The 27400-nt window shown below is 39.2% G+C and overlaps 1 protein-coding gene across 1 annotated transcript in view; it reads left to right on the top strand.

Annotated features, from left to right (window-relative positions):
• LOC113026066 (cingulin-like protein 1) overlaps positions 1-24631 on the top strand; it is a 53995-nt gene extending 29364 nt beyond the window's left edge. Inside the window, exons 4-23 of the mRNA XM_026174484.1 lie at positions 3730-3847; positions 4352-4542; positions 4656-4734; positions 14481-14777; positions 15963-16256; positions 17353-17448; positions 17730-17885; positions 17973-18074; positions 18598-18656; positions 18847-18994; positions 19096-19200; positions 19673-19825; positions 20311-20478; positions 20606-20779; positions 22158-22247; positions 22346-22429; positions 22786-22904; positions 23017-23125; positions 23613-23776; positions 23968-24631. Coding sequence (XP_026030269.1) covers positions 4702-4734; positions 14481-14777; positions 15963-16256; positions 17353-17448; positions 17730-17885; positions 17973-18074; positions 18598-18656; positions 18847-18994; positions 19096-19200; positions 19673-19825; positions 20311-20478; positions 20606-20779; positions 22158-22247; positions 22346-22429; positions 22786-22904; positions 23017-23125; positions 23613-23776; positions 23968-24079 — 2463 coding nt within the window. The 5' untranslated portion in view covers positions 3730-3847; positions 4352-4542; positions 4656-4701 and the 3' untranslated portion in view covers positions 24080-24631. The remainder of the gene's footprint in view (positions 1-3729; positions 3848-4351; positions 4543-4655; positions 4735-14480; positions 14778-15962; positions 16257-17352; positions 17449-17729; positions 17886-17972; positions 18075-18597; positions 18657-18846; positions 18995-19095; positions 19201-19672; positions 19826-20310; positions 20479-20605; positions 20780-22157; positions 22248-22345; positions 22430-22785; positions 22905-23016; positions 23126-23612; positions 23777-23967) is intronic.
• Positions 24632-27400: the final 2769 nt, after the last annotated feature.

Raw genomic sequence — 27400 nt, 5'->3', positions numbered from 1 at the left:
TTTTCCCTCACGATGTTAATTTCTTCTAAACAATGAACTGAAAAATGTAGATTTCTGAAGAAGTTGGAAAAAAATTATTGGAACTTCATCCACAGTCCAGCAGGGCAGAGCGCTGTCCCTGATTTCAGCCGAAATGACACTAAATTAGAGATGGCACGATACCACTTTTTTATGTCCGATACCGATACCGATATCATAAATTTGGATATCTGCCGATACCGATATGTATCCGATATAGTGTTTTTTAATCAACAAAACTGTTTTTTAAAATATCTTGCTGCATTTTGCAAGTCTGCAAGTTCATACTCAAGTTTAAAACAACAACTACACTAAAGCTATTCTGTTATACCTGTATACAAAAAAAATATTTCATAGTTCAGCAATACTGATCAATCTAATAAACTTAAACCTACACCATCCTCCCTATTCTGGTATTTTAAAGAGTACTTAGTGTAAATATTAAGCAACCTAACTAATAGGGTTCCAACTCCCAGCAACAACAAAAATAAATAAATAAAAAATAGGGAACCACCCCTCACGCGCCACCTCATGATGCTTAATCGACGTAATCAACCTTAATTTGATGCAGTGTGAAAAAAAATGCACAGAAATCAATTATTTTTCAAGAAATATTAAATAGATTCAACATCTTTCTTCAACAAAATTGCAGACTGCACAGATGGTACCTTCCCAAAGTAAAAAGTACTATAGCTTACTAGGGTATATATATTAGACTTAATAGTTACTATATACAGTAATTGACTTCTATTCATTTTACATCAAATTAAAACTTTGGGTGTCAGATAATTATTTATTAAAAGCTAGACATTTTAAATGAGAATAAGAAAGAAAAGTATGTCTTTGTGCCCCCTTTTCCCTGTTAATGCCCTATCGGCCCCCCTGGCTAAACTTTGCTAGATCCGCCCCTGCACAGTTACCAGCCGTCAGCTACGTAGAAAAGATCCTTGAGTAGAAAGTAATATTAAATAAATTCTAACAACAGCTGATCAAGCTTAAACGTGCTGCTGTTGTTCAGCCGCTGGTTTCCTCTTTCTGGTGCAAAGTGGGCCAAAAACAAACGAGAGACAGACTCGTGACAGAAAAGCCGATCAGCTGATTTAAGCAGTTTCACGATTGAAGTAGCAGCAAGAAGAGGCAGTCGCTTGTTAAGCTTAACGTGGGAATGCTTTACAAACATTCAGAGATGGACTTACACACTTGCTTTACTTCTCTCGGGGATAACTTTGTCGGAGATGAAATGCCGGGTTGCTAGCGAAGCTCCACATGCTATCCAGAGCACCGACAGGTCCCGCATGCCACAGCCGCTCTATCACGTGATGCATACGTTCTGAGGTGAGTTACGGCCTGTTGCAAGTTTTGTGAGGTGCTTTCGTGATATTTAATGGATCGGATTACATTTTTTATTTTTCTCCGATATCCGATCCAGTAATTTAGGTCAGTATCGGACCGATACCGATACGTAATATCGGATCGGTCCATCTCTACACTAAACTGTTGTTGGTTCTTAACTTTTAAAAAAGTTACACAGAGAAAATGGGAGAAACATGAGGCTCATGTGAAATTCACTCAGTTCCCACAAAAACCCCACAAAAACAAATACTAGCACATGCAATCTGTCTTCATCTCTCCGATGTCCAGGCACCTTTAGAAAAGTCAAACAAAATTCAGAATACTCGACTAAAGGTTTGTCCACCAAAGCCGAGGATTGCATCTGGAATCTTTATTTATATTGCCTCAGCTGTGTTATATGGGTAAAAGAGAACAAGTTTAAAAACCACAGGAAAACAAAACTTGACATATGACTGTGTAACCTGATAGCACGTTGCTTAATGTACATACTTCATGGTTGTTGGAGCACTTGAAGACCTTGGTTCTGATCTGTTAAGACTTTTGCTATATATATGTTGTGAATTTTTGAAAAACATTAAATTCATATGTATTTTAGAGCATGCAGTTTCTTCATAAAGTTTCCTGCTTTAAAGTAGATGACATAATCCAGCATAAATGTCTTTGAAACATGATGATCACATGATGGTCTGATGATGGTGGAGGAGAGCTCTGTCTTAACACGTTGCTCCAAAATCTCCAAAAAATTGTTCAGCTGGGTTGAGCTTTGTGACTGTGGAGGCCTCGTCATTTTCCACCAGGACAGAAATATTCAAACATTGGTATAACAGAGCTCTCCTCACATTTTGGGGTGCAGTTCAGGTTTTTCTTTCTTAAACTGAGACATTTGCACAACTTCCAAACAACATCCTTTCTCTTTCTTCCAGCCACTCGAAGTGAATGTAAATCAAAGATTATAGTCCTCTTTGAGCTTTACCTCCGCTTTCTGTCCGTCTCACAACAGCTCTCATGACACACAGCCAAGTCAGTGGGCCCTCTTGAAAACCTCATTAACACAATGTTAATATATTTCCCAGAGTGCCTTTGTGTTTTTTGTTTTGGTTTTTTGTATCGTTCCTGTTAATTTGTCTTTCTCTACATGTCGATTCTTCAGTTAGTTCATCAAAGGCTTCTCAGATGAGCCTCCTCTTCGTCCTCGCAAACAAAACACTTCTTGGCCTGTCATCACCTGCTCTTCTGACACTCGTGCAGAGGTTTAGTGCCTCCCAGTGGACGCATGCTTAATGACAGTGCATGTACAGTACCTTGAAGAGGCAGTGCATCTTATTATGTAGCTATACAGGGCCTTTATTATTCCCCCTGTTTGTCCTCGGGGCTAAGTAAGTAGCCATAGGCACTAGTACCACTATCTTTTTGCTTTCTCTAATCAAATTCTGCTGCTGTGACTGTACCAGCTCATAACAGATAACAGTAGTTAATATCATAATGTAGCTGTGCAAGAGACAACAGCACCTACAGTCCATGTTAATGTGAGTCAGAGTGTGGTTTTTGAGTATTTGCCTGCTGTTGACTTAACCCGGGAGCAACAATCACTAAATCTGCATCAGCTGTTCAGCTCTGTGTGTAACTAGGAAAATGCTGTGTTTGTTCAAGGGAAGGACAGTTTCAAGTTAAATGGGACCCCACAGGTTAGTCAGCAACACTTGATGTGGTTACAAAATAGCTGTCAAGGCTTTATTATGTGGAGTGTTTTGAGGAAAATAGTGAAAAGAGAAAAGCACAGGACTGGAGGGTTGAGTGTTTGAAGTATCACAAGTTATTCAGTCATTTAAAGTTCTTGAGCTGTGATGCTATACCTGTCGGCCGTGTTTTCTCAGGCGAATCTCTCAGCTGCTATAAAACAAACAGAGAGGATTAAAGTTTGCACTGCCTCGTCCTTCTCACTGAGTTCAGAAGCAGCTCAGGAACAAAGAACAGCAGAGCTTAAGCTTCAGTTGCATGCTTTCCTCCCCAGAAATATTTGACTCTCATCCATGTTTTTACTAGTTTTGCATTGAAGTTTGTTCATTGTTTGTGCATTTTCTTCTAAGCATGTTAGCTTCATTTCTGTCCACGTCTTCCCATTTGTGATTGAACCAGATTTTGTCCAAATGTATGCATATAGCTCGTATTTCTGCCCGTGTCCCTTTAGTAAAAATCAGCATGTTACTGTGCTATTTTTTTAAGTAATTCATAGTGAAAATGTTCTTATGAGAAATCACAATATATGCTATCTGCCACAGTTTGAGTTCTAGTTTTTCCAGCTCAGACGGGAGTTTGACATTCAATTTGCAAACTAAATTTTTCTTTTTGTGTCGTTAGACTCTTTCAGATTGAAGGCCGCCAGCAGCTGCTGACCACTGAGCTGTCTGATCTTCAGAAGAGGAAGAAACAGGCGGAACAAGAGCTGAAGAGAAACTCCTGCCTTCAGACATCCACAGTAAGTGAGCACAGCAGGAGTCTGTGTCTTGTAGAGGTCTGATTGTTTTCCAGCTCCACTGTGTTATTCTTGGGCTGTACTAGAGTAGCTTTGCATGAATCACAGGTTAAAATATTACTTTTTAAACTTATACTGGGCCTTATTACATCTCCACTGTCTGAAACAAGCAAATTTAGCTCTTTCCTCTCCCTTTAAGCCAACTTTCTTCTGATTAACTGAACATTGCAAACACGAGAAGTGGGTGGGATCCTCTCTTAGATGGTGCTGATCCCAAGGTCATGAATCAACGTCTGTGTTCGGGCATGCAGCGTTTTGAAACAAGACTGATGATGAAAGTGGCTCAGAAGTTAACACACACAAGGCCAGAGATAAAACCAACAAACTGTGCCAGTGTTGAGGAATCCGAATATTGAAGCAAATAAGTCATAAATCTCACTGTCTTTACTCAGAGCTGCTCCTTCTGAGCCTTATGTTAAAAACATTTTCCATTCCTTTGCATCGTAGCTTCAGTTGTCTGCTTGTCGGGAGCTTCAGGCCTCGATCACTGAGCATTTGGTCCAGTCTGAGAGGCTGGTGTTCCAGGAGGAGGCACTGAGCACGCTCCATAATTTACTGACCCAAGACTTGCAAAGGTACCAGGAAGAGATAGAGAAACTGACCCATTTCACACAGAAAATACTCGGAAAACCCCACAGGTACCCAGCAACACAAATGATTATTTAGTGTACGTACCTGACAAAGTAGTAAAGATCAGGTGGTTTTCTTACATTAATGTCTTTTAAGATTCACCTTTTTTTTTCTCTTTCAGGGCAGACAGAGAGGAAACCTTTACCAACAGGCAGAGCGAAACCAGCATGCAGGGAAAGAACGAGACAGAAAACAACATGGTATGGTTAACTAGCATTTAAACTTCCCTCACAGCATCCACAACGCTGTTATCAGCTCTGACTCTTCTCTGTAGGGTGTTTTTAGAGTCTTATTATTTACATTTTGTTAGTTGGTGGTTTTTTAGGCTCACTGGGGACAGGGAGGTTTTTAAAGAAGGTCTGAGGTGGTTTTTGGGAGACCTACAAAATACTCAAATTCCATTTTCTTTGTGCACACCAGCTCATGGTTTACGTACATTTCAGGCTCAGGTGACCCTCTGATGTATTTGCTAACAGGTCATATGTTATTGGTAGTCTGAAATCACAGGGAATCACAGTTCCCACCCAGTTCACATTGCCAGCAGTTATTTCACCCATTGTGGCTGAAAGTGTCCAAATATGATTCACTTTCTAGGCTTCTGGTCACAGATTTAAACACAACTGTAACAGTTTTATTAGAATCCTGATTTGATTTTTTTTAAACATTAATTTTTTTACTTAATTACTTACACACCGACAAAAACCAATGCAATGGCATTCTGGGGGGAAAAAAGGTGATTTTTAGCCTGGATTAATTCACGTGACTTTAAATCCTATTGCTTCAAGTACATTTAGACAGTTACTAGTATTATGTAAGTTTTTATAGCCACGGTAAGCTAGACTTCATAAGTTGATGTGTCAGAATGGTATAGTGTAATGTTGACACTATAAGCATGATATAATGTTTTTATAAGGTGTATAGGTGCATAAATGGGTTATTTTTGCCAGTTGGTATCTGGTTGCTAAGCAACACGACAAGGTCATAATATCTATAGATATGAACCTTCAGGGGCCTAAGATGTACCTGTGTACCAAGTTTGGTTGCTCAGTTGCTGATTGTATAGGAGGGGTTGGTGGACAAAGAAACAAATATGTAGACGTGCATTATGGTAAATTTTATGTTTTATTCTGAATTATTTTACACAAGAACTTATCATTCCTAAAAGAAGGCTGACGCGTGAAGTCTCACATTGTGTGCTACACCTGGGAGAAAAAGCTCAAATTGTTTTATTTAAATAGTCTTTGATGACTGAAAATTCTGTATTCTGGTATCATTAAAAATTCTGTTTCTCACCTTAGGTAGTTTATTATAATACTTTTCTAGCATTATAATGTAAAAATCATCCATCACTTTTAGTTGAAATGGGTGCGTTGATAAAGGCTAATAGTGCAATGAACAAAAAATTAAAACAGAAAAAACACAAAGAGATACAGCTTGGTGCAGGTAGAACGGCATCACAGTGTCTCGGTTATTGTGTGTGTGTGTGCGTGCGTGCGTGCGTGCGTGCCTGGCACTGGTCCAGCTGTTGTCAGTCTTTCTCAGACAGAGTAGAGACAGAGGAAACATCTGCCTGCTCATCTGGCTCTGTCTGTCACACACACACACACACACACACACACACACACACACACACACACACTCTCTCTCTCTCTCTGTTAGCATCTTTCCCTAAAAAACAAGCCATAATAAACTGACACAGTTGTGACAGGAAACGATGAGGGAAGAAACCTGGTTTGGAGTCTTATTATAACAAGAAACCTGTCAAAGTGTCACCACAGTTTAACTCATGAAGCTTAAACACAAACTGGAGACAGGCCGGCTGCCAACATGCTGCTACTCCCGCACAGAAATACAACATGAATCACGCTGCAGTCTGTACAGATTTCACTGAAGAAATACAAGATATTTTTTTCAAACATCAGTATGTTATTATTCTGTGCCGTAGCACAAGTCTCAAGGACAGGTGCATTGCAGGAAATAAAAAGGAACCAGAAATCAGTCTGTCACCTAAGAATAAGTATATGATCCACTAGGGTCTGCTAGGTGACACTTTAGTGATCAAGAAGAAATGGTTCAAGAAAAAGTTTATGTTTACACACTAGCTGCAAATAATGCGTTAAAACCTGGGGGGTAAGCAACACTTGCTGACACTTAAAAGCAGGTTTACATTTACTGCAAATTAGATTTAATTATTGTTTATATTTGCATTTTTTGACACCCTTGTTTTTTTTAAACACCCAGGCAGCAGGATACCATCATTTGTCACCTTCCAAACTGCAAAGACGATTTCTTTTTCTTTTCTTTTTTTTGTTTAAAAAATTAAACTTCTTTAGAGTTGGAAAAAGAAGTATTTTAGTTCAGAGCTTAGGCCACCAGAGTATCGAATATTACCTTTTTCACAAGGTGTCTGTGGGCATTGGTGTATTGGTGCAGCAGGAGGCGGTCTGTGGGGAGACAGAATGACTGTTTTGTTAGCCAGGGGACTTCTCTCTTTGTCTGGCTTTACTTTTGCTTTCGCTCATTGGTTAGCTTTAGGAAAGCAGCATGATTGGTGTTTACAGTCACAATTTACAGTAAACCTACTTGTTGAAAGATGATGCTAAACAGTGCCCAGTGTATTTAAATGTGAAGAAGCATCTGCATGTGATGGACTGACATTTCTAAAATCCTCCCAAAGAACACGGGGCACATGCCAAGGACATTTAGCAAAACAGCAATGTTTAGGTTTTTCAGGAGTTAGAATGGACTGGAAACCTGGTAGTTCAGTTTCAAACCTATACATCCATTTTCTGCAACTTATTCTGGTTCACTGGACAGAGACCAGACCTCGCTTCTGGGTGACATTGAAGCGTTTCTAAGCCGTATTTTGAGGTGTCCTGGATCTGTCCGGGCTTGAAAGATATTCCCGAAACACCTCACCTAAGAGGTAACCTGATGGGATCTTTTTGAAATCTTGCGCCTCACATTAGGCCCATTCTAATGTATTAGTATTAATACTAATATCATTAGTATTAATACTAATACACAGCTCTACACTGCTTCCTCCATTGATTTTAAATTTGAATGTAGCTCATATTTAGCAGTTCGATCAACCAGTCGATGCTGTATTGTAGCATGAATTAGAAAAAACACATGGCCCTTCACTTATTTGTGCACTCTTGGTGTTAATGATTGAACTTTGCTTATTGCAGTCTGTCCCGACTTCATCCCAACTCCTTAAGCTAGTTTACATTTTCAAAGCTGCTCATTTGCTAATTAAAACACTTTAAACTTTATAATTGGGACTCTACAGTCATTTCTCATTCTGGTTGGTTAGAGAGGCTCCATTCCTTCCGCTTTATGAAACTACGGTTATTTGTGCCAAATTGTGATCTGCAGTTTAACAGAAATATGCTCCTGTCACCTTCTGACTGAGTTTGGTTTCTGACAGCTGAAGTCCCTAGTAATGTGGCTTTAAAAGGAAATAGGTCAGCTTGTTGTAACACTGATTTTTACAGCTGACAGATGTCACAGAATTTGGCTTGTGGCATTTTATTTATTTATTTATTTTTTAACCCTGATGCCCAAAATAATTTGCTAATACAGTGGGAAGTGAACGACTCTGCAGTTTCTGTTTTGTGCTGGAGGTCTCAGTGGACCGGCAGGTCAGTGGGGATTGAAATGGCTGGCGTCTTCAGAACCTTTTTATCAGATTAGCTGTAGTTAATCTGTCAGAAAATGGATTTGAATAATTACACATAATTTTGATTAGATATAAATCTAATAGATTTAGCATAAATAAGGTTTTATAGATACAGTGATCCATCTGGGATTTATGATTTTTATATTAGACCACTTTTCACTGTGGGAATCACTATGTCCACGTGTGTATTTTCTCTGCTATATGAGATACCAGTAGTTGTGTCACATAAAGCTGCAGGTGCAGATATAAAGGAGGTTTCAGCTTTTAAAAGTCCCCGCAAAGACAGATGCTAAAAGCATTAATGTGTATAAATTATAGTCCAAGTCCTGTCAGACTGCGCAGACACGATTTGTTTGTGGAGCAGCTGGATGGAGCCAAAGGTGTCCCCCTTCCATCAAACTGCACTCAAAGAGAGAAAACCCCTCTGAGTGATTATAAAAAACACACAAACTACAAAATAAAAACTAAAAAGTCTGTAAAAACTGGACACAGGTGCAATTAGTCATCAGTCGAGGGCATCTGGGGTGTGAAACAGATAAAAGCTCTGCAGCAGTTTAACCTCGCGGGAAAATGTTGTGGAAACACATGTTGTGAAGTTCAATCTAGGATGAAATGATTGTATTTGCTATACAATACTATACCTTGGTTCCATTATATTATAACTTTTTGTCCATGCAAACATTATTTTGAAGTCTACTCATTGAAATCTATTCTGCATTTTACCTCCATGCTGGCTTTTAGTACATTTTCCCTACAGTGTAGAATTCAGCTAAATAATACAAATTCAAAACATGTAAATAAATCCGGCGATCATATGTCTGAGCTCCTGTTTGCTATTCCCACGTTAAAGAAAGAGACATCCAGGATTAGTTCGACCAGATTCCAGCCTGGTTTGTAACAAATCTTGCTGTTGAAAGGATAATTGTCGGCTAAACAAAGTGCAAAAACAGGCAGGCCTTGAGGACAGGGCGAAGGGTTGGTTGATTAATCTCTTTTATTTGCAGCCATGGAGATGGGAGGAGTGTGGGGGGAGGGACAACAATAACAACAACAACAACAACAGAGGAACATATTGCTAAGCAGATTGCCTCGGGCCAAACGTGGCTTGACGTTTTGCTCTCTGCGAGACACGTACATGTTCAACACAGCACTGCAGCCACTAATTGGTTATTTATTTATTTATCTTATTTCTTCTAACGTTCTTGTTTTTTCTCTGTATGCTTAACTTGCTTTGGAGAAAGTGGAGGGGATTGAGGAAAGTTATGAGCCTTGACAAACACTGAGGGTAAAAGTCACATTTGTGCTGAAAAAGGTGAGAAGTGGAATTATATACAGTACAGTGAAAAATTTCATATTAAGATATAACCCATAAAAGAACAAAGAAAAGTACTTACATTAAAAAAAATCAACCAATAAAGATGAAACAACCAATATACTGTAAGCCAAAAATGTAAAAGAGGTTAGAAAACCAGCAAAGCCACTCAAAAAAACTGTATTACATAAAAATGAAGCAGATTTGTAATAAGAAGAAGAGAAGACGCGTTAGAGCAGAAACTAGAGATGACATTCTGCTTTACTTATAAAAAGAAACTACCAATACCAGTTAGAAAATTAGAAAACTATTTAAACTACAAAACAACCTGAAGAAATCAAAACCCAACAACCTAAAAAATGCTACACAACATCCACAAAATGCTGGGAAACAATCAAAACCCAGGATCAGCAGTAACCCATGGCTTGGGATGACCACAAGAAGCTAAAGAGCAAAAGTGGCCAACTTAAAAAACAAAAATACCCGAATAAAACTACAAAAATTAGTAAACAACCTTAAAAATCTAAAACCCTAGAAAACAACCAAATGAAGCCTTAAAAGATCATCAAACGAAAACAGAAGACAATCCAAAGATTTCAACTAAATATGGAACCTAGAACCATGAAAATATAGAATACTGTTTAAACAACCCAAAGAAACTAAAATGCATTACAAAGCTGTTAGAAAACAACACTGAAATCAAAAAGTAAAAGCCAAACAAAAAGAGGGTAAAAACACAACTTAAAAAGGGCAAAAGAATCCAGTAAAGAAAATGGAAGAAGGTAGAAAAGCACCACAAACACAAAGTAGAAGAGAAGCTTTAAAGTGTTCTCTCTTTTCATCCAAACCACTTGTTTTGCCCCAGTTTTCGATGTCACTGTTGATCTTCATCTCCGTCCTCGTCCTCGAAGCTGTCAGGCGCCGGCAGAAATAATGAAGTGTTTGAAATGCTCTAGGCTTAAAGGATGAAGCAGGTTTGGTCCTTACAGTTGATCAAATTTATTGTTTCTAACTTGAATAGTTGTTGTATGTTCTATTGTCTGGCGTGCAGATGGCCACAAGCTGAATCTCTGTGTGATCTCTGAGCAAACAGGCCTGTCTATCACACAAATCCATGTAGACTCTCACAAACATTTCCAGCCCCAGATTAGATTGTTCTTCTTATAACACCTTGGAGAAAGTTAAAGGATTCCACCCCACAAGTTTAGACAGTAGATTATGTAATAGGCCAGAGGAGCACTTGTTATATAATGTCCTGCCTTTGTGTTTCCAGTCTAAGACATTGATCCCAGAGAAATATCTCATGTAGTTTCAGCTTTGCTTCCAAAATAAATTTAACTGAAATTGCATGTTTCAAACTAGAAGTGATGCTTTCAGAGCAGAGACACAGGACTCGTTTAGGAGTCCTGTGTTGTCTAATAGTCCAGTGGATGCTTTGGATCTGTGTGGATTGTATTGTACCCTCCATGAGTGGAGCGGGATCTGATGAGTTTGGAGCCCAGGTCATCACCTTGGGTTCTTTGTAGAGCTCTACAAAGAGCCCATGTGTTTCCTGCAGTGTGAGAATTGCCCTGCTGGAGAAGAAGTTATTAGTCTGCAGCAGTATCTGGGTCATACATGCCAAAGAAACATCCGGATCCCCCCCCCCCCCCCCCCCAAAATAAAAAAAAAAGAAAAGAGAAAACCCCCCAAAACAAAAAAACACTGAATTGAGATGATCAATGGTTTTAATGTTGTGGCTGATCAGTGTAGGTTCGAGGACTTGAACCCATTCAGTGTTAACCTGAAGCCATTTATTATGAGCCATCGACAGATGGCTGCTCCTCCCTGAGCCTGGTTTTACAAGAGGTTTCTTCCTGTGAAAAGGGATTTTTCCTTCCCACTCTCGCCAAGTGCTTGCTCATAGGGTCTCTTTGATTGCTGGGGTTTTCTCTACATTATTGTACGGTCTTTACCTTACAATGTAAAGCACCTTAAGGGCACTACTATTGTGATTTGGTGCTACATAAATGAAACTGTTTATCCATTCAAAGTCATCCACTTACTGAAAATAAACTACAAAAGCCCTCCTACTGTAATCAGGGTCTCTCATTGTCACAAAAGCACAGCACCTGCTTTTTGATGATACACTTGAGCAGAAAAGCTCCTGTGTCCGCTGAACTTTGAATTCTGGAGAAAAGCCCCGATCACTTCTGCTGCATCAAGCCTCATCGGCAAGGTATTCACTGTATTTCCCAGAGTGCATTGCTGCCTTATATCTGGGTCAGATAGTGCACAGCTCTGCGCCATATGTCTGTACTGTAGTGAGGCCACAGGGAATGGAGGACCCGTGTGTATGTGTGTGTATGTGTGTGTATGTGTGTGTGTGTCCGGGACTTTAGGGAATTTGTGGTTTTCCTGAATGAAGCTCTGTCTGCCTGTCTTTGTTTTTCCTCTGTCTTCTAACATGAGCAGAATTCAGCTTCCAGCTCCCGTGTTGATTTTACATACTGTAGGTTTTACATGTAGGTGCCAGCTTATCACAAAAATTTATGACCCAAATAAACCTCAGGTTCAGCTGCAATAATTTATTTTTTTTCCCACTGTTACAACCGACTGAAAACCCGTCCACTGGTAAAGAGTGTGCCAGGGACAGCTGGATGTGTGTGCAGCTTCATGGTTTTCCATATTGAAATGAACCAAATAGATTTGGTTGGGTAATCTAAAGTAAAAGCAGTGCATTGTGCCTTTGTGAGGGACCAGCTCATTAAGCACTCGTATGGGTTGATGCCCCTGGGAAACAACCTTTGATGCCTAAAATTTGTTCAGTATCTGCCAAAAATATACAGACGTATTCCGCACAATGTGCAATAAATATAATAGCCTTTTTTCTACTGCAAATAAAACGGCTTGTTTCAGACAGCAGATGAACTGAGGGTCTTGATCAAAGCTCAGTATGAGATAAAGAATATTATGAACTGTGAACCAAAGCTGTGAAACTGGAACTTGCATTACAAGGTCTACTTTAAGTTGCAGTTTACGCACGTTTGGGATTTCTTCTGCTGTGTTTTATATTTTATGCTGAAATTATATTCAAATACTTTCTTAACTCACTATATATTCTTAGCAAAACGACCCCAACAGTTTTAAACATTTAAAATTAATATGGAGCATGGAAGTAAATTATGAGTATATCTAAAAGATTCAAATGTATTTATTGAACAGATGTGTCCTGTGATGCCCTCAATTGGGCTCATAAAAAGTTGTGCTCTGGATTATTGCCATCACCATAGTAATGTTATATACAGGACATAAAGACACAAGCACAGCAATGCATACACGTTCTCACATTCACTGCATTCACTGTCTTCTCACACCGCAAGTCCACACTGAGCACGTTCACCTCACAGGGCAAAAATAATAACATTAAAAATCATCAGCTCAGAGCTAATCCCTCCACGGCCTGTAAACATTTTAATACCACAGTGATTAGCAGTGATCCTAAACCCTAGACAGACACCCACCCATCCAGCCTCCCTCCTTCTCAGGCCAGGGCTTCTCTCCCACCGCAGCTTCAGCTCACAGTCCTCGGGGGATGCGGGCAGGCGAGTCCCTGGATTAAGGCCACTCGGTGCTTTGGACCCTTGAACCTTGAAAGTTAAACCCCTGGATGCTTGCCACTTCATTTCTCTAAGTGGCACCATCCTTCTTGTTATGATTGTTAATTAAAGTTGGATTTATTCAAGTGGCTTTTTGGCATAAAAGGAAAAATCCTGACATTTTCTGTTCTTCTCTCTTTTTTTTTTTAAAGCAAGAGCTGAGCAGATTTTTGAATTTAAGTCCCTGTTGCTGTCCCTTTGTTTATTTACCTATCTACCGTTACATTTCTGTGTGAGAAAGTCAGATGTTGTGATATGAGGTGGGGGTGTAGGGTAGGGCTTTTTTTGTTGTTGTTGTTCAGATGAACGAGCAGATGTTGCAGTTTCTCAAGAGGGATTTATGTCAGGATAGGAACACACTTTCCCACACACGCACACACACACTGACACACAAACATACGTTCACACACGCTGGGATTCATGTCATTATGTATGCATTTCATCAGTCAACAACATCGATGCACTGTAAAGACATGGGCCAGAGAGAGAAAAACACATTATTAAAATAATGCTTTAAAAATAAACTTAAAGTGATGGTATGCATTTGATGCTAACCATTCTTTGGAGGGTTTTTCTCCTACTTCTTGTAACCACTTTCTAGACTAAGTAACACTTTGTTACAGCTGCTTATATGAACATAGCATTAAAGTCTCAAAAATGATGCTTTAAACCTGCATTCTTTCCAGTGACTGGCAGGGGGCAAAAGGGAATAAATCTGATTATATACAAGTCTATGACAAAATGAGTCTACTGTTCCCCTGACATATGACCTTGATAAACACTTTCCTACTGAGTTCATAGTTACAGTCAGTAGCTTCAAGCCCCATTTAACACAACATAATTTTCATTTTGTAAAATGTGGACCCATAAATCGAGTAAACATCATCCAAGCAGGTTATATTTATCTTTATTGCCCTACATGTCAAGCAACAAGTGCCCACTTGTTCTCAGTCAGAGCCACACCCCTCGCTTGAACTAGTGATGGTTTACATGGTCTAACCTGTGTTAAATTTATATTGCCAGTCATTTAAGCCACCATCAACTGGGTGTTCAGACACTTCTGTAACAGTTTTTTTAGGGATCTGTTATTGTGTTCACCTCTTTCAGCACACACCCGAGTCGTCTTCCGTACAATCACCACTTAGTCCTCAGCAGACTACCACCAAAGAAGAGTCACAGCAATCCAAGAGAGCCAGTTATAAGAGACCAGTAGGCCTGACTCGCAATTCAGTGCAACGAGCTGGCAGCATCAAAGACCTGATTACTAGGTTCTCAGGTCCGGATCACCAGGTCTCACCTTCCGGTTCTCCACAGAGCCCTATTATGGGAGCTGAACGAGTCCAAAAGTCGGCTTCGATGGAGGCTCTGGAATCTTCAAAGTCAAGTCCATCCACACCGATCAGTGCCAGTCAAGATGGAAGTTCTATTCCCAGCATCAATGTGACTCCACCCTTCAAGGAAACCATTCAGAATGGAGTTGGACCAGTTCAGAAAGGTTCCAGAACTACTCAGATAACATCAAGAATCAATTTTCCACCAGGGGACGGTGCTGAGTCCAGAAGCCAAACAAACACTGGTAGAGACTCAGTGGCTGACTCTGGAATGGGATCGGTAAGAGACCGAAACAAAAAATATACTCCTGACCGGCAGTTTTGATGTCCTTGCATGAACAAAAAGCTCTGCAGCTACACTGCGTGAAGATGGCATGACTGCATGGCATTGCAGGTTTACTTAAACGCATTTCTTGCATGAAAAAATCTGCATCCTCAAACTGCATGACGAACTCGAACGCATGAAAACAGCAACGTTTTAAGCATACTAATCAAAATGGCCTAAAACTCACTGACGGATCTAACAAACTTTGTCTTCAATTGTCTTCCTTTTTTGTGCATGAAAACCTATTAAAACCCATTAAATGTTTACATTCAGTTTGCTTGCACTTCTCTTGAATTCATATTTTCACTTTTGCCCAAATTTTCCTTTTAGCTAGGTGCTTTTGATCATGTGTATTTGGAAATGGGAAGGCTTTCAGGTAAATAGCAGTAAATCTAAATGAACCCCTGGGCAAGTGTTTAAGCCAACGCCAACCATAGAAATCAAAGAACAAGTATGTTCTTTAAAGTAATTTCAACATAATAACGTAGTAATTAACAATTTATTTGATAGAATTGTGTTTCAGGCTGTATGTTGTTAAGTACAGTAAACTCCATCTTTGATACCAAACAGCAGACAGAGGGAACACACAATGAGCTGCTGAGCATAGTGAAGTCTTTCTTTAGTTGGTGGAGGCAAAGCAGAGTTTAAAAAAAAAGGATTCAAAACCTAAAGCTGTTTGGGAACATTATAATAATATATCAGCACTGTGTTCTTTTTGCCCTCTAGTGCTCAGAAAACCACAAGTCTCCCTTTAAAGAAATGTCAGTTAGAACCGGGATGAAATAGCAGAAAAGATAGTATCTTGGTGTTAATTGCATAAAATTAATACAGTGAGCCAAGTTTGTTTCTATTTATGCACATTTTTTCCCAGAAGTCAAATCAGTTTGCTATAGTGTCTTTCAGAATGATACATTTTGCCATCTCCTCTGTCATTTTACCTTCCCATGCCATATATTTATTTTCTCTCTGCTGTCAATTGGTGACAACACCATCACATGCTCTGTTAATTCATCCTTCATCCGTCAGTTCTTTATGTTTTCTAACTGGGTGCATTCGTGTTTATATGCTGACTGATTTCGCCCCCTCCGACAGATTCATCTAGGTTTTTCATTCCTCATTTTTCACCTTCTGTCCCTCCAGGAGTCAGAACTGGATTCACACAAGCAGCTGGACAGCCCATCAGAGGAGGAACCCTCCACGCCCAAAGCAACGATAATCAGCCAGAACCCGAAATATCAGCTGTACCTCAACAACGATCTGAAGACCAACGGGTTCAGTGGCAGAGATGCAGATGGTCAAGGAAGCGGCGGAGGATCAATCGGGGAGAATGGCCCCAGGATGTCCCGATGGGAGACCACCCGGATTGGGGCGAACCATTACAAAGGGTCCCTGGAGTGTTTGGCCTCACGAGATTGGGACACTATGGCTGACAGGGTGGGTGATTCAGACCATGTGTTCTGTCTGTATATATGCGTATGATTCAAGATCGCTTTTAGAAAAATTAGATGGCGCCTTACTTCCAGAGTAAAAGCATCAGTTATTAAACAGTGCCCTCTCCTGGAAGAGCTCAGCTTTTAGATTCTTAATTCCAGTTCACAGCAGACATGATCATTTCACTGAGAAAAATGAAAACAGGCACTTCTAGAAAACATTTAAAGTTTGGTGTTTGAGTCATTTAGAGCCAAAGTAATTCAAAAAGGTAACATTTACATTATTACATATTATTTATATCCAAATATCTTACAGAAAACTAGTTTTATAATCCGTTAGTAGATTCCGATCATGTCAAGATTCCTCATTGAATGTTTCAAACTGAATTGCTTTAAATTTAAATAAGTGCACATTTAAGCGAGTGAGGTTCACACAGTATTGCCATTTTTAATATTTGATCCTTTATGTAGCATTAATAAAATAAATCTTTTCCTTTGCAGCCATTGACACGTGCCCAGTCCTGGATGAATCTCAAAAAACAGGTCTAATACCGGCTGTTCTGTTTATCACAGAATTCAATGAAGGCAGCCTTGCATGTCCTCTCTGCACCAAATCAAATCTAATCACCTCGTTTGTCTGACTCGAAAAGCAAAAATATCAAAAAGAGAGGCTCAATGCAAAGCTAACCCTCTCTTTTTGATGTGAAATGATACCATTGTTTATCGTATGCATAATAATTAAGGACACAATGATTTGTAATTTTACAGCCTGGAATATTACCATCCTGTTAAAGTACTGTAGGTACTGTGGCATTAATGGATGTTTTTGTAGCATCTGTTACTGGTATGAATGTGAATACCAGTATAGAAAACTTGTTTCAGTCTTCACGTTTGTTATTTTAACAGGATTGCTGCACACGTCTAATAAACGCAGCTGCTTTACAGCACACGCCCACCTTTGTTCATTTTATGTTGATGTGAGGAAGGCAATCGTGGCTGTATCTGCACTTCTGAATTCACATTTTGCTCTGAGATCCTTGAGCTTTATTTGTCTTCTTTAAGTCTCTACATTTTTGACTTTTTTTTTTTTTTTTTTACAGATGGGTGTCGTTGACAGCCCCCCCAGAGTGTTTAACAGTCCATACTCCCAAGCCACCTCTTTGGAGTACAACCCCCCTTATCGAATGTCTGAAAAGGTTTGTAAGTTGACCCCTCTTTAATTTTGAAACCACTTCATTTATACAGTGTCTTGAAATGTACTAAAGTTACATTTCTTTCCTAAAATACAGCAGATTCACAGCATGTGTACTTGGCAAAAAGCTTTTAAAGAGTGCCAATAAACCAAATGTTTCTTTTAAACTGTTGCAGGAAATAGTTTGCATTGGTTTCTGCATAATTAATGTTTTGACCAGGATGTGGAGTCACAGCAGGCTACTGACCCTCCTCTGTTCACCTCCCCTCTTTTCTCCATGTTCAGGGTAAACTATCTCCTGCCACCTCTGAGATGAACCTGTACACCTATAACAGTCGCAGCACGAGTCCGGTGGGCATACAGACGCCGACCCTCATTTCCCCCCGCCCCCGTTTCTCTACCTACGACACTCTGAGGAGGAGGACGGAGGTCAACAACATGGTACATGTTTACTGACACACACACGTGTAGCACATACTCTGACTTCCACACTTTGTAATGGGTTTCTGTACATTTTTCTTGCTACAGGTGGTGCCCACACACTACAGCATGCGCTCTTCCACTCTGGGAGCACCCAATAAAAAAGACTACATAGCAGAACTGACCAAACAGCTGGACACCATACAGAGAGTAAGCCCCGTTTCACTTCTTGTGGATTCAGTCGCCTGGGAAAAAAAAAAAGGAGTATAGATTCAAATTAAAACAAATTAACATTAAACAAATGTCTGAGAAATGCAGACTTATAGCATGGGTACCTGACCAAAAAACTCTCAAAGAGTGCCAGTTAGGCTCATTTAACTTTTATTTATCCTGTTATGGGCCCTTTGCGCAGCCCTTTATCCACTGTTTGAAGCAAGCCACTTTCCCTCCCTTCCTTTCCCCCTTAAGTGGCTTTTTTCCTGATTGGCTGCCCCTCTTAAACAGAAGGTTTGAGGAGTAGGTGGGAGTCCATGAATCCTCTCTTCATGATGTCACAAATCTGTTGACTACTGTTCAGCATGAGTCTGATTTGGACCAGATTCACCAGATTTATCAGATTAATGAATCGGAGACCACCAAACAGGACACAAAACAATCCACTGTGTGAGGAACATTTAGCTCCTGGCGGTTTGTAGAAAACTAGATTTTTGATGTGGTGTGTTGTCTCTTCCAGCGCAACCAGTTCCTGGAGGCAGAGAGTGTGGAGATGGAGAAGGAGAGGAACCAGATCAGGTCGGGCATGTGTGGTTTTTCTGTAGTTGTACTCGAAGTCAGCACACTGTTAGCTAACCGGGGGCCGTGTACTTGTGACTTTAAAATTAAGCTTTTAGCCTCATGTTATTTCTTTCTTTTCTTTTCTTTTTTTTTTTTTTAAGTATATTAAGTCTATTTCAATTTGTTCTTGTCTAAACTGTCTGTGAAGGTTTGAGATGCGCGGCCTGCTGGTGAACAACGAGGACCTGCTGAGAACAAACACACAGCTGAACAATGAGCTGAAGCGGCTGAGGGAGCAGATGATAGAAATGGAGAGAGAGAATCAGTCCGTGGGGGAGCGGTTCAGAGAGATGGAGGTGTGACTTTTTTTTTTTTTTTTAAAGATAAAAGGATGCATAGAAGTGATTTGTAGTAGTATAAATGTTTGGATGGGTGACACTTGTGTTGTGCTACGCAGATTGAGGTGAAGCAAGCCAGAGAGGTGATGGTGGAGGCCAACACTCAGGAGTATGCCTTCAACTTCCTTGAGCAGTCGCTCAAAAATCGGATCCAGGATGCTGAGGTATGCAAAGTTAGACGGAAGCAGCTAAAATAATTTTTTTTTAAAAAGATCACATTAAAACCTGAGGAGGAACTCGCACCAAAATAATCTAGATAGATAAAAAGAAACTGGATTATGGGGTGTACCATATCTTTAAAGTGATTCCCACTCATCCAGATATCCAAAGATGTCATTTACAATTTCTTTGTATTTTTTTAACCAATTTTTTTTTAACTTTCTCTAACTATGGTCACAGAGCAGGGAAGGGGGACTCGGGGTACACCCCTGTGTTACTCTTTAGTATAACACAGCACACAGAATGCCAAGAATCCTTAATGACATTCACTGATAATCCAGTTTAGCCAGTATCCAGCTTGGTTTTATTTGTCAGTGAGGGACTAGATCATCTATATTACTGCACATTCAGACCAGTAAGAGACACATTTTCTCTTTTACAAAGAAGCTGAACTTTATGCATGTTTTTTGTTTTCAGGAAAATCTGGACAAGCAGACGCAACATGCTCAGACTCTGGCTGAGAAGTTGTGGCTGGCAGAGAGGCAGCTGGAAGACGTGGAGAGTGACAAAGAAAGCAAAGACAAGAAGCTGTCTGACCTCAGCAACACCATCCTCAGGCTGGAGACAGAGGTACGGACATAGTAGACACTGAGGCGATGAGCAGCCATCACCTCAGAATTAGATTTATTTAGAAATTCTCTGAAAAGAACCACATAAATTGTCATCACTGAAAAACCTGACAACCCAAAGCAGTGATTCCAAAGCATAAACTGCACCCCCTGGTGCAGCATCATTTACAGTAACATAAAGTATGTGCAGAAAAGGCTTTTAATTTTCTTTTCCTTTTTAAATGGAGTTGAAATTGCCATCAGATTTTTCAATCAAATTAAAAAAGCAGTACAAAGCATATTATTCTTCATTTCTCCAGCACTATGAGAGCAGTAAAATCTTTCTTCTGCCTCCATGTGGAAAAGGACTCTTAAATTAAAGCGAAAACATTTAAATGTGTTAACCAATTAGATCTTTAAGAAATGTTTGTAGCGAGAATGTGTTTTTTTTCTATTACTACAAATACAAACTGTATTAAACTGTAATAAGTTTATATCCATTTCCAGCTGGGTGAGGCCATGGCAGCATCCACTCAGGCTAACGCAGAGATGAACCTGCAGCAAAAGCTGCGTGAGGATGCCCAGATGAGGTTGGACGAGCTGGAGGAGTCCCTGCTGGAGAAGGAACAGGAAGTGCAGAAACTGCAGACCCTCGTGACCAAACTGCAGGGAGAGGTATGTTGTAGCGTTTGAGCTTCAGCTGTACTTTGAGACATAGTGGCCTAATAGAGAATAACAGCTGTGGAAACCTTTGGAGTACCCACAGCCTCACGACCTGTGTGTTTTCTGTATGTGCGTGTAGGTCTCTGGTAAGCTGTTCGATAGAGAGCGTTCGCTGGAGGAGGAGATTCAGCTGAGAGAGAGGCTTCAGCTGCAATGTAAGCAGGCAGAAAGGACTGTGGACGACCTCACCATGGAGCTGCACAGCACGAACCAAACCAGAGACGACCTGGCCAAACAGCTCAAACTGGCTCAGGTACAGTAAATAGTCTGAGGCGAGGCAAGAGGGTTACACTGCATCTTTACACCAGATACTTTATTGAATGTGATCAAAGAAACAGTCAGACAAACATTTCTAGGTTTTTGTATAAGATGATATTCACAACCTCTGCAAAACCGTAGAGACCACCTAGCTGCCATGGATTGTCATGCTCACAAATTTAAGTTTGAAAAATTCAGCCTTCAGCATCATAAAGGAATAATCTTGATTTCAGCTTTGATTTACCATCCATGTCCAAAACATTTGGTCATTGGAGGGAAATTGACTTGAATTTGGGGCGACAGCTTTTAGCCATTGCTACTGTGCCTCCTTATTAACGTTCGCCTGTGCCATGCTCTTTGGCGGGATGTTGTGGATCCTTGCAAGAGAAATGTGGCCTACACAACTCTAGTTTTCAGAAACTCATTTAGCTGAAGGTTTCTGTCTAATTTCAGATTTGGAAAAAAAATCCCAACTCATATTCAGAGAATGTCACCCCCTGCTGTTGCTGTTTTTAGATTGGCGCTGTCATAGACAGCTATCGGTGTGGGCCAGATGACAGCCCACATTAGCCTCATTGACTCTTTATCTAATCATCATGTCTTGCCCTTCACCTTAATTTGCTGAATGAGTCAATAAACATTCATCATTTCAAGGGTAGAAAGCTAATTACCTGCTCAACAGCAGCACACTTTTCTTCAAGCTGTCAAACTGGTTCACATAAAAATTTTTATTTTCAACACTGAAAGAGGAAGAAATGTGAGGGGAAATTTGATATTTTTCCCCTAATACCCTTACTTTGCATGTGGTGCCCACATTTAAAGCTTCAATAAAAACAGCTGCTAATCGTAGTGATTGTAGTTAATAATCAACATGAAGAAAAGCAGCAGATTAATACACATTTGGTTTGTCTAACTGATTCCAGATAAACTACCATATGCGTGTTTTATATACAGCATGTCAGGCTTTTACACACACATGTTAAGTTTACATCCATTGTTGGTTTTAGTCCTTTCTTGTGTTTTTGCTATCACCAAATTCCTGAACATTTCACCATATTTGGATCATGTGACATCCAAAGTGTCTTTGTGTGCATGACCTAATGAGTCAAACAGAGATGTCCACTTGAGTTAATCATTCATGCAAACCATCAGAGTTTGGGGTTAATGGGGTATTAATTATGCAAATCCCGTTTAGCAATCAGCATGCTACAGTGATTCCATAATCCTGTATATACGTCACGTCACCATTTCTGAAGATGCTTAATCTGTTCCGTTTTCAAAAATAACCCGAGTGTCAGACATTTTAAAGAGTGACCTCACAGGCTGTTTGAGAGGGATTCAGATCAGAAGTTTACTTATTTTTAAACTTTCAGGAGAAGCTAATCGACCTAGAGAGCGATCTGGAGGAGCTGCATGACAGCGAGCAGAGATGGGCCGCCAAGCAAAAGAGAGCCATCGATCAGGTAGATGCGCTGGGAACAGGAAGCGTATCAACTGAAAACTATTCGTATAGAACTGATTTGATTGGTTACTGACACTCTTTTTGTGTTTTGACCTCCAGACCGAGCAGCTGCAGCTGAAGCTGATTCAGGAGAAAGATTTGAACGAGCAGCTGGAAGTTGAGAAAGTGTCAATGGAAAGACAGGTAATCTGTGTGGGCTTATTTCTAGTCTTTTTATGCATGTGATAAGTGTTTGGGCCTTAAATTCAGAAGCCTATATTATATTATATGCATTTCAATAGAATATATTTACTTTTTCTGTGCACCATTCTCATTTGCCATTTTGTGAAAATGAAGCAGAACATTTCATAGATAAAACAAAAACTTGCCATCACTTTGTGGACAAAAAGACGAATCAGATCTTATTAGTGTCATTTCTAAAAGAAACACTTATAGCTGCCATGGTTTCCTTGTATTTAGACATTTTTATACACAAAATAATGTAAATAAAAGGAGACTTTTTTCTGTGTTTTGAGTACTAATAAAGTGTGTTTGTGTAGCTGCGTCAGCTTCGTCTGGAGGTGGAGGAACTGCGGAGCAACAGAGTACAGGAGGATGTCATCTCTAAGACGGAGATCAGAGTCAAGGAACTGGAGAACTCACTGAGGGTTGAGGAGAGGTCAGTTAAAGATCTTCTCTGTGACCGAGGACAGCCTGCAGACTTTGCAGGAGTACCTGCACGTGTTAAATGGCTTTTTGCTGTTACACTACAAGTGTGTGTTTCTGCGCAGGAACAAAGCAACTCTGACAAACACCAACAGTAAGCTGGAGAGGAAGATCAACGAGCTGAGTGATCAGATGGAGGAGGAGCACCGGATAGCTACTGAACAGAAAGACCTGGTAATACAGCCACACATTTGTACAAACCTATAAAACAGCATTTCTGTCTCAGACACCCCCAAGTGGAAAGTGTGCGTTAGCTGAAATATCCAAAGCTTCAATACTACTAATTCTTAAATCACCGATTATTATTATTATTATTATCATCATCATCATCAGCAGTAATTTCCATTCTTCTACTACTTTATTTTTACTAACCTTATATTGTATTTTAAGTTAACTTCAACTAGTTTTTGCTCTCTGGGATCCACCCACTATTTGGATGTATATTTGATTTCCTTTTATGAACATTTTTTTTTTTTTTAAGATAATCATAGAAACAAACTTCCCCCACACTCTTTTTCCTTTTCTAATGGGACGTATTTGTATGGTGAATTGTTGACTGATTGACCCACATAATGGATTAACAAACTGTGCAAAAGTGGCAAATGTTTTTATGTCGTGTACACTAACCAGATGATCTGATAATCTGTGATCTGTTCTCCAGATGACCCAGAGGATCCGCTCTCTGAAGCGCCAGCTGAATGAGGCCGAGGAGGAGGCAAGCAGGAAGGAGGCACAGTACCGGCACACCCAGAGAGAGCTGGCTGAGGAGAGGGAGACAACCAGCCGCCTACAGAAGCAGCTGCTTGACCAACACCTGCAGACCAAGTATGAACTGTACTGCATGCATGCAGATGGACTGTTGATAGCTCATAATGCATAACAGCTACTTGACACTTGTATTTTCTTTCATGATTTCTCACCTTGCAGATTTCGTTTTTTTAACCTCCTTACATATGTTTATGTACCCTCTCATAATTTTGATGGCAAACTAATAAAGCTTCATCTGTATCCCTCAGGCGTAAGGAGACCATGACAATCCGTCAGACTCTGGATAACCTGAGGTTGGACCTGAGTGACGATGACGATGATCTGACACTGGAACATAGTACAAATGTCACCAAAGTCTAAAAACCCCCTCACTCTAAATTCCCTCAGCGGGAACAGTGTATAACCAAATGAAAAGATTTCTTTTTCCTTCCAGGTTTTATTGTTTGTTTTTTAAACAGGAAATGTCTACAGGATAGTCACTTTTTAATACCATCAGGAAAATTACATTTCTGAAAATCTGAAAGGACAAAACAATCCTGCATGTAAATGCACCACAAGTCCTGTACTTTACTGTGTTAGTGCTGTTGTGCTAAAAGCTGAAATGCATTTTTTTCCCTTTACATGCTCTCCGTGTGTACTAAAGTGTGATTCTCTGCCCACATTTTAAATGTTAATTCAAAGGGTAGTAACTCTTGTTTGTCTTACCTGGGAGTGGCCCAGTGAAAACCATTCCTCAAGAGTCTCCTATAAAGCTTGTGGAGTTGATCGCCCTCTTCTGTTGATCAGGAAGAAATTCAACCGTGTAAAGTGAACGACAGAATCACCTGGTGGACTTTCTGCCTCCCTGTTCTCCTTAAAGCCACAATCTGCTCGTTTGCCAAAGAAAATAAACCTACAGGAGTTTGCTGCAGAGACATGTTGACACTTATACTGCAAAAGATGTAACTGCTGTGACACCACCCACCTATCATTCAGAGCAGTCACACCCTTAAACAAACTTGCTTTAAATTTTAATAAGTTATGCAAGTTGCAAGTTATGCAAAAAAAAGTTTTAAACTCATTTCAGAGGGAAAGCCAGTCCCAAATGGCCATTTGAGGAAATATTATTGTTTAGAGTACTGACATAATAGGGATTTGATTAAGGTGTAGTTTTGAATCCATTTGTTCCACCCAACTACTCAAGTCTTTTAGAATGGGCTTTAAACCAGTAAATGTTCTGAATTATCCAGGTGCACAAATGTTCTAAAGACTTCTGGTGATGATGGGAAAGAGGACTTTTTCAGTTCAGATCTCAGAACGCAAATAATGATTCAAAGAATCAGAGCTCTCCAATCTCTCAGCTTTTGTATTATTTGATGGCTCTTTAATGGCAGTTCTTTCCTAAAGAGGGTTTTTCCTACATTCATACATGCAGTATTTGGATTTTGACATATTAGAAGAAATAGCAAGATAAATCTGGTACATGTGAGGGATCTTTAAGTAACTGTGTAATTCAAATCAAAGCCCATTAAGCAATTATTTATATGAAAAGTGTGTGTGTGTGTGTGTGTGTGTGTGTGTGTGTGTGTGTGTGTGTGTATTATGTTTGAGATTTTCTTTTTTTTTTTCTTTTTTTTAATAATTTCTTAGTGGGGAAAAGTTTTTATTTTATAGGAAAAAAAAAATACAGGAGGACTTCAGAGTTGAGTTTTGGGTATTTTGGGGGGTTTGCTGCTGTATAGATATGACCTATTGTACCTGTACATGAGATAAGCTTCAAGGCTAAGATTTATTTCAAAAAGAGGACAAAACGAATGAGGCGTTTACTCTGGTCATTTTTAAACATGTAAAAATGTGTCGTATTGAGGAGGGAACAAAGATTACGTATGCAGAAATGAGTTGGATTCACAAAAGAAAATCCTTTATTTCCTAGGATTACCTCAACTACTTTCTAATTTATATAAAAAGTCAAGATTCTGTTATGAGACAGGAAATCAGAACTTTAACCTGATGTTTCTTTTGCACACTAGCTGAAAAATTACAACATTCTGATCTCGTAACTTACCTTTGTAATTTTATAGTAATGCATTTTTTTTCTTTTGTGAATGCAATCTTCATTCATGTATGTATTCTGATTTTAGTTTAATATTCTGCATAATTTTATTTGGAGGATAGTTGTTTTGTTTTTTAAGAAAACCAAGCATTCAGACAAAAACAAACTAGATTGTTGAATTAAAATCAAGAGTGGAATATTAAGCATATTTGACAGTCATTCTCAGATATCGGTAATATGCAAAAAGTAGTTTGAAGGATGTCTGTTAGAAATATATTAAAAGCTAATATTCACACAGTTTTAATTCCCTGCTATGTTTACATTTTTTAATGTTTTTAGCTTGTTTGGAAAGAGGAGTTTAAATCACAAGTTTTGTCTAGGTTGCTGTATCTCAGCTATAATAACTACACTACTGCATTTTTTTCCCCTCGTAGCAAAAGAAAAAGAGGGTATCTACAGAAATGTAAAAAGAAACTAAATATGCTGACTTATTTTTGTAACTATACTTCACATGGTTCCACTATTCTTGGGTATTTATTTTTCCACATTTTCTCTTTTGGTGAGAAGTTTCTTACTATAAGATAAAATAAATTCTTCTACACTGTGAATTTGAGTTGTTATTTTTTTTGCGCTGTTTTTGAGAAGTAAATGACTTTATGGCCTTTTCTGGGGGGAAGTTACTAAAAATATAACCAACTGCACAATAACAGAGCTCAGGATTAAATTTGATGTAACGTTGTTCTGCATTAGTCAATGAAATACAAAAAAACTATACTTTTGTCAACATGCTTTTCAAATATAAAATACATAGAAAAAAAACAAAAACCTATTAGCCTGCTACTAACCAACATTTTATTTTCATGTAGCTGACTTCAAATGTGCTTTGTCACATTTTCTAGTTTGTGTAGGTAATAAGTAAAGTGGCCAATGTTTTTAAACAGTTAAATATTAATTACACATTTATTAGCACTGAATTACAAGAGCTAATGTAATGTTGAAAAAACAAAAAAAAACCCATGAATGGTAGGTTCTGCCATTGCATGATTTACCATTATGAAGCTAGACATTTCTATGCTTATAAGTGACGAAAGAAAGAAAAAAGTAGTCTTTACTTCAAGGAAATATAAACAAGTTCACCAAACTGGGGACTTCCAGCTTCTCCCCCTGAAAGAAGCTCAGTGATATCTATGAGGACGTGATTCACAAAGCATTAACAAACTCCTATTTGTATCAATTAACCTAGCATGACTACAAATCAAAGACAAAAACATCAGAAAGTTATTATAGTACTAAGTTCATTTTTAATCAGCTCTCAAGTTGCAAAGTCAATCTATAACAAACGCTTCGGCTAGATAAAATGCAAACAACTGACAAAGATACTCATCAATACATACACGTTCAGTTCCGGCTTATTACACTCTCAAAACCTTTTTGCTTTTTTTTTTTGTTTGTTCCTTTTTACATTTTATAACTGTTACAAACAAAACTAGCATCGTGTCAAAGGCAACACAAGTAAAATCATGACAAAAGAAAATGATTCACAAAAAAAAAATTCTCAAAGTTTTGGTCAAATGTTCAGGCAGGTTTGGTTATTTCACCATAAAATCTTGATTTTGGTCTGATAGTCAACACCACGGCAGGGCATTCCT

Source organism: Astatotilapia calliptera, chromosome 7 (genome assembly GCF_900246225.1).
Source record: "Astatotilapia calliptera chromosome 7, fAstCal1.2, whole genome shotgun sequence".
Lineage (NCBI taxonomy): Eukaryota > Metazoa > Chordata > Actinopteri > Cichliformes > Cichlidae > Astatotilapia > Astatotilapia calliptera.
This window is presented reverse-complemented; position numbering and strand designations above follow the sequence as displayed.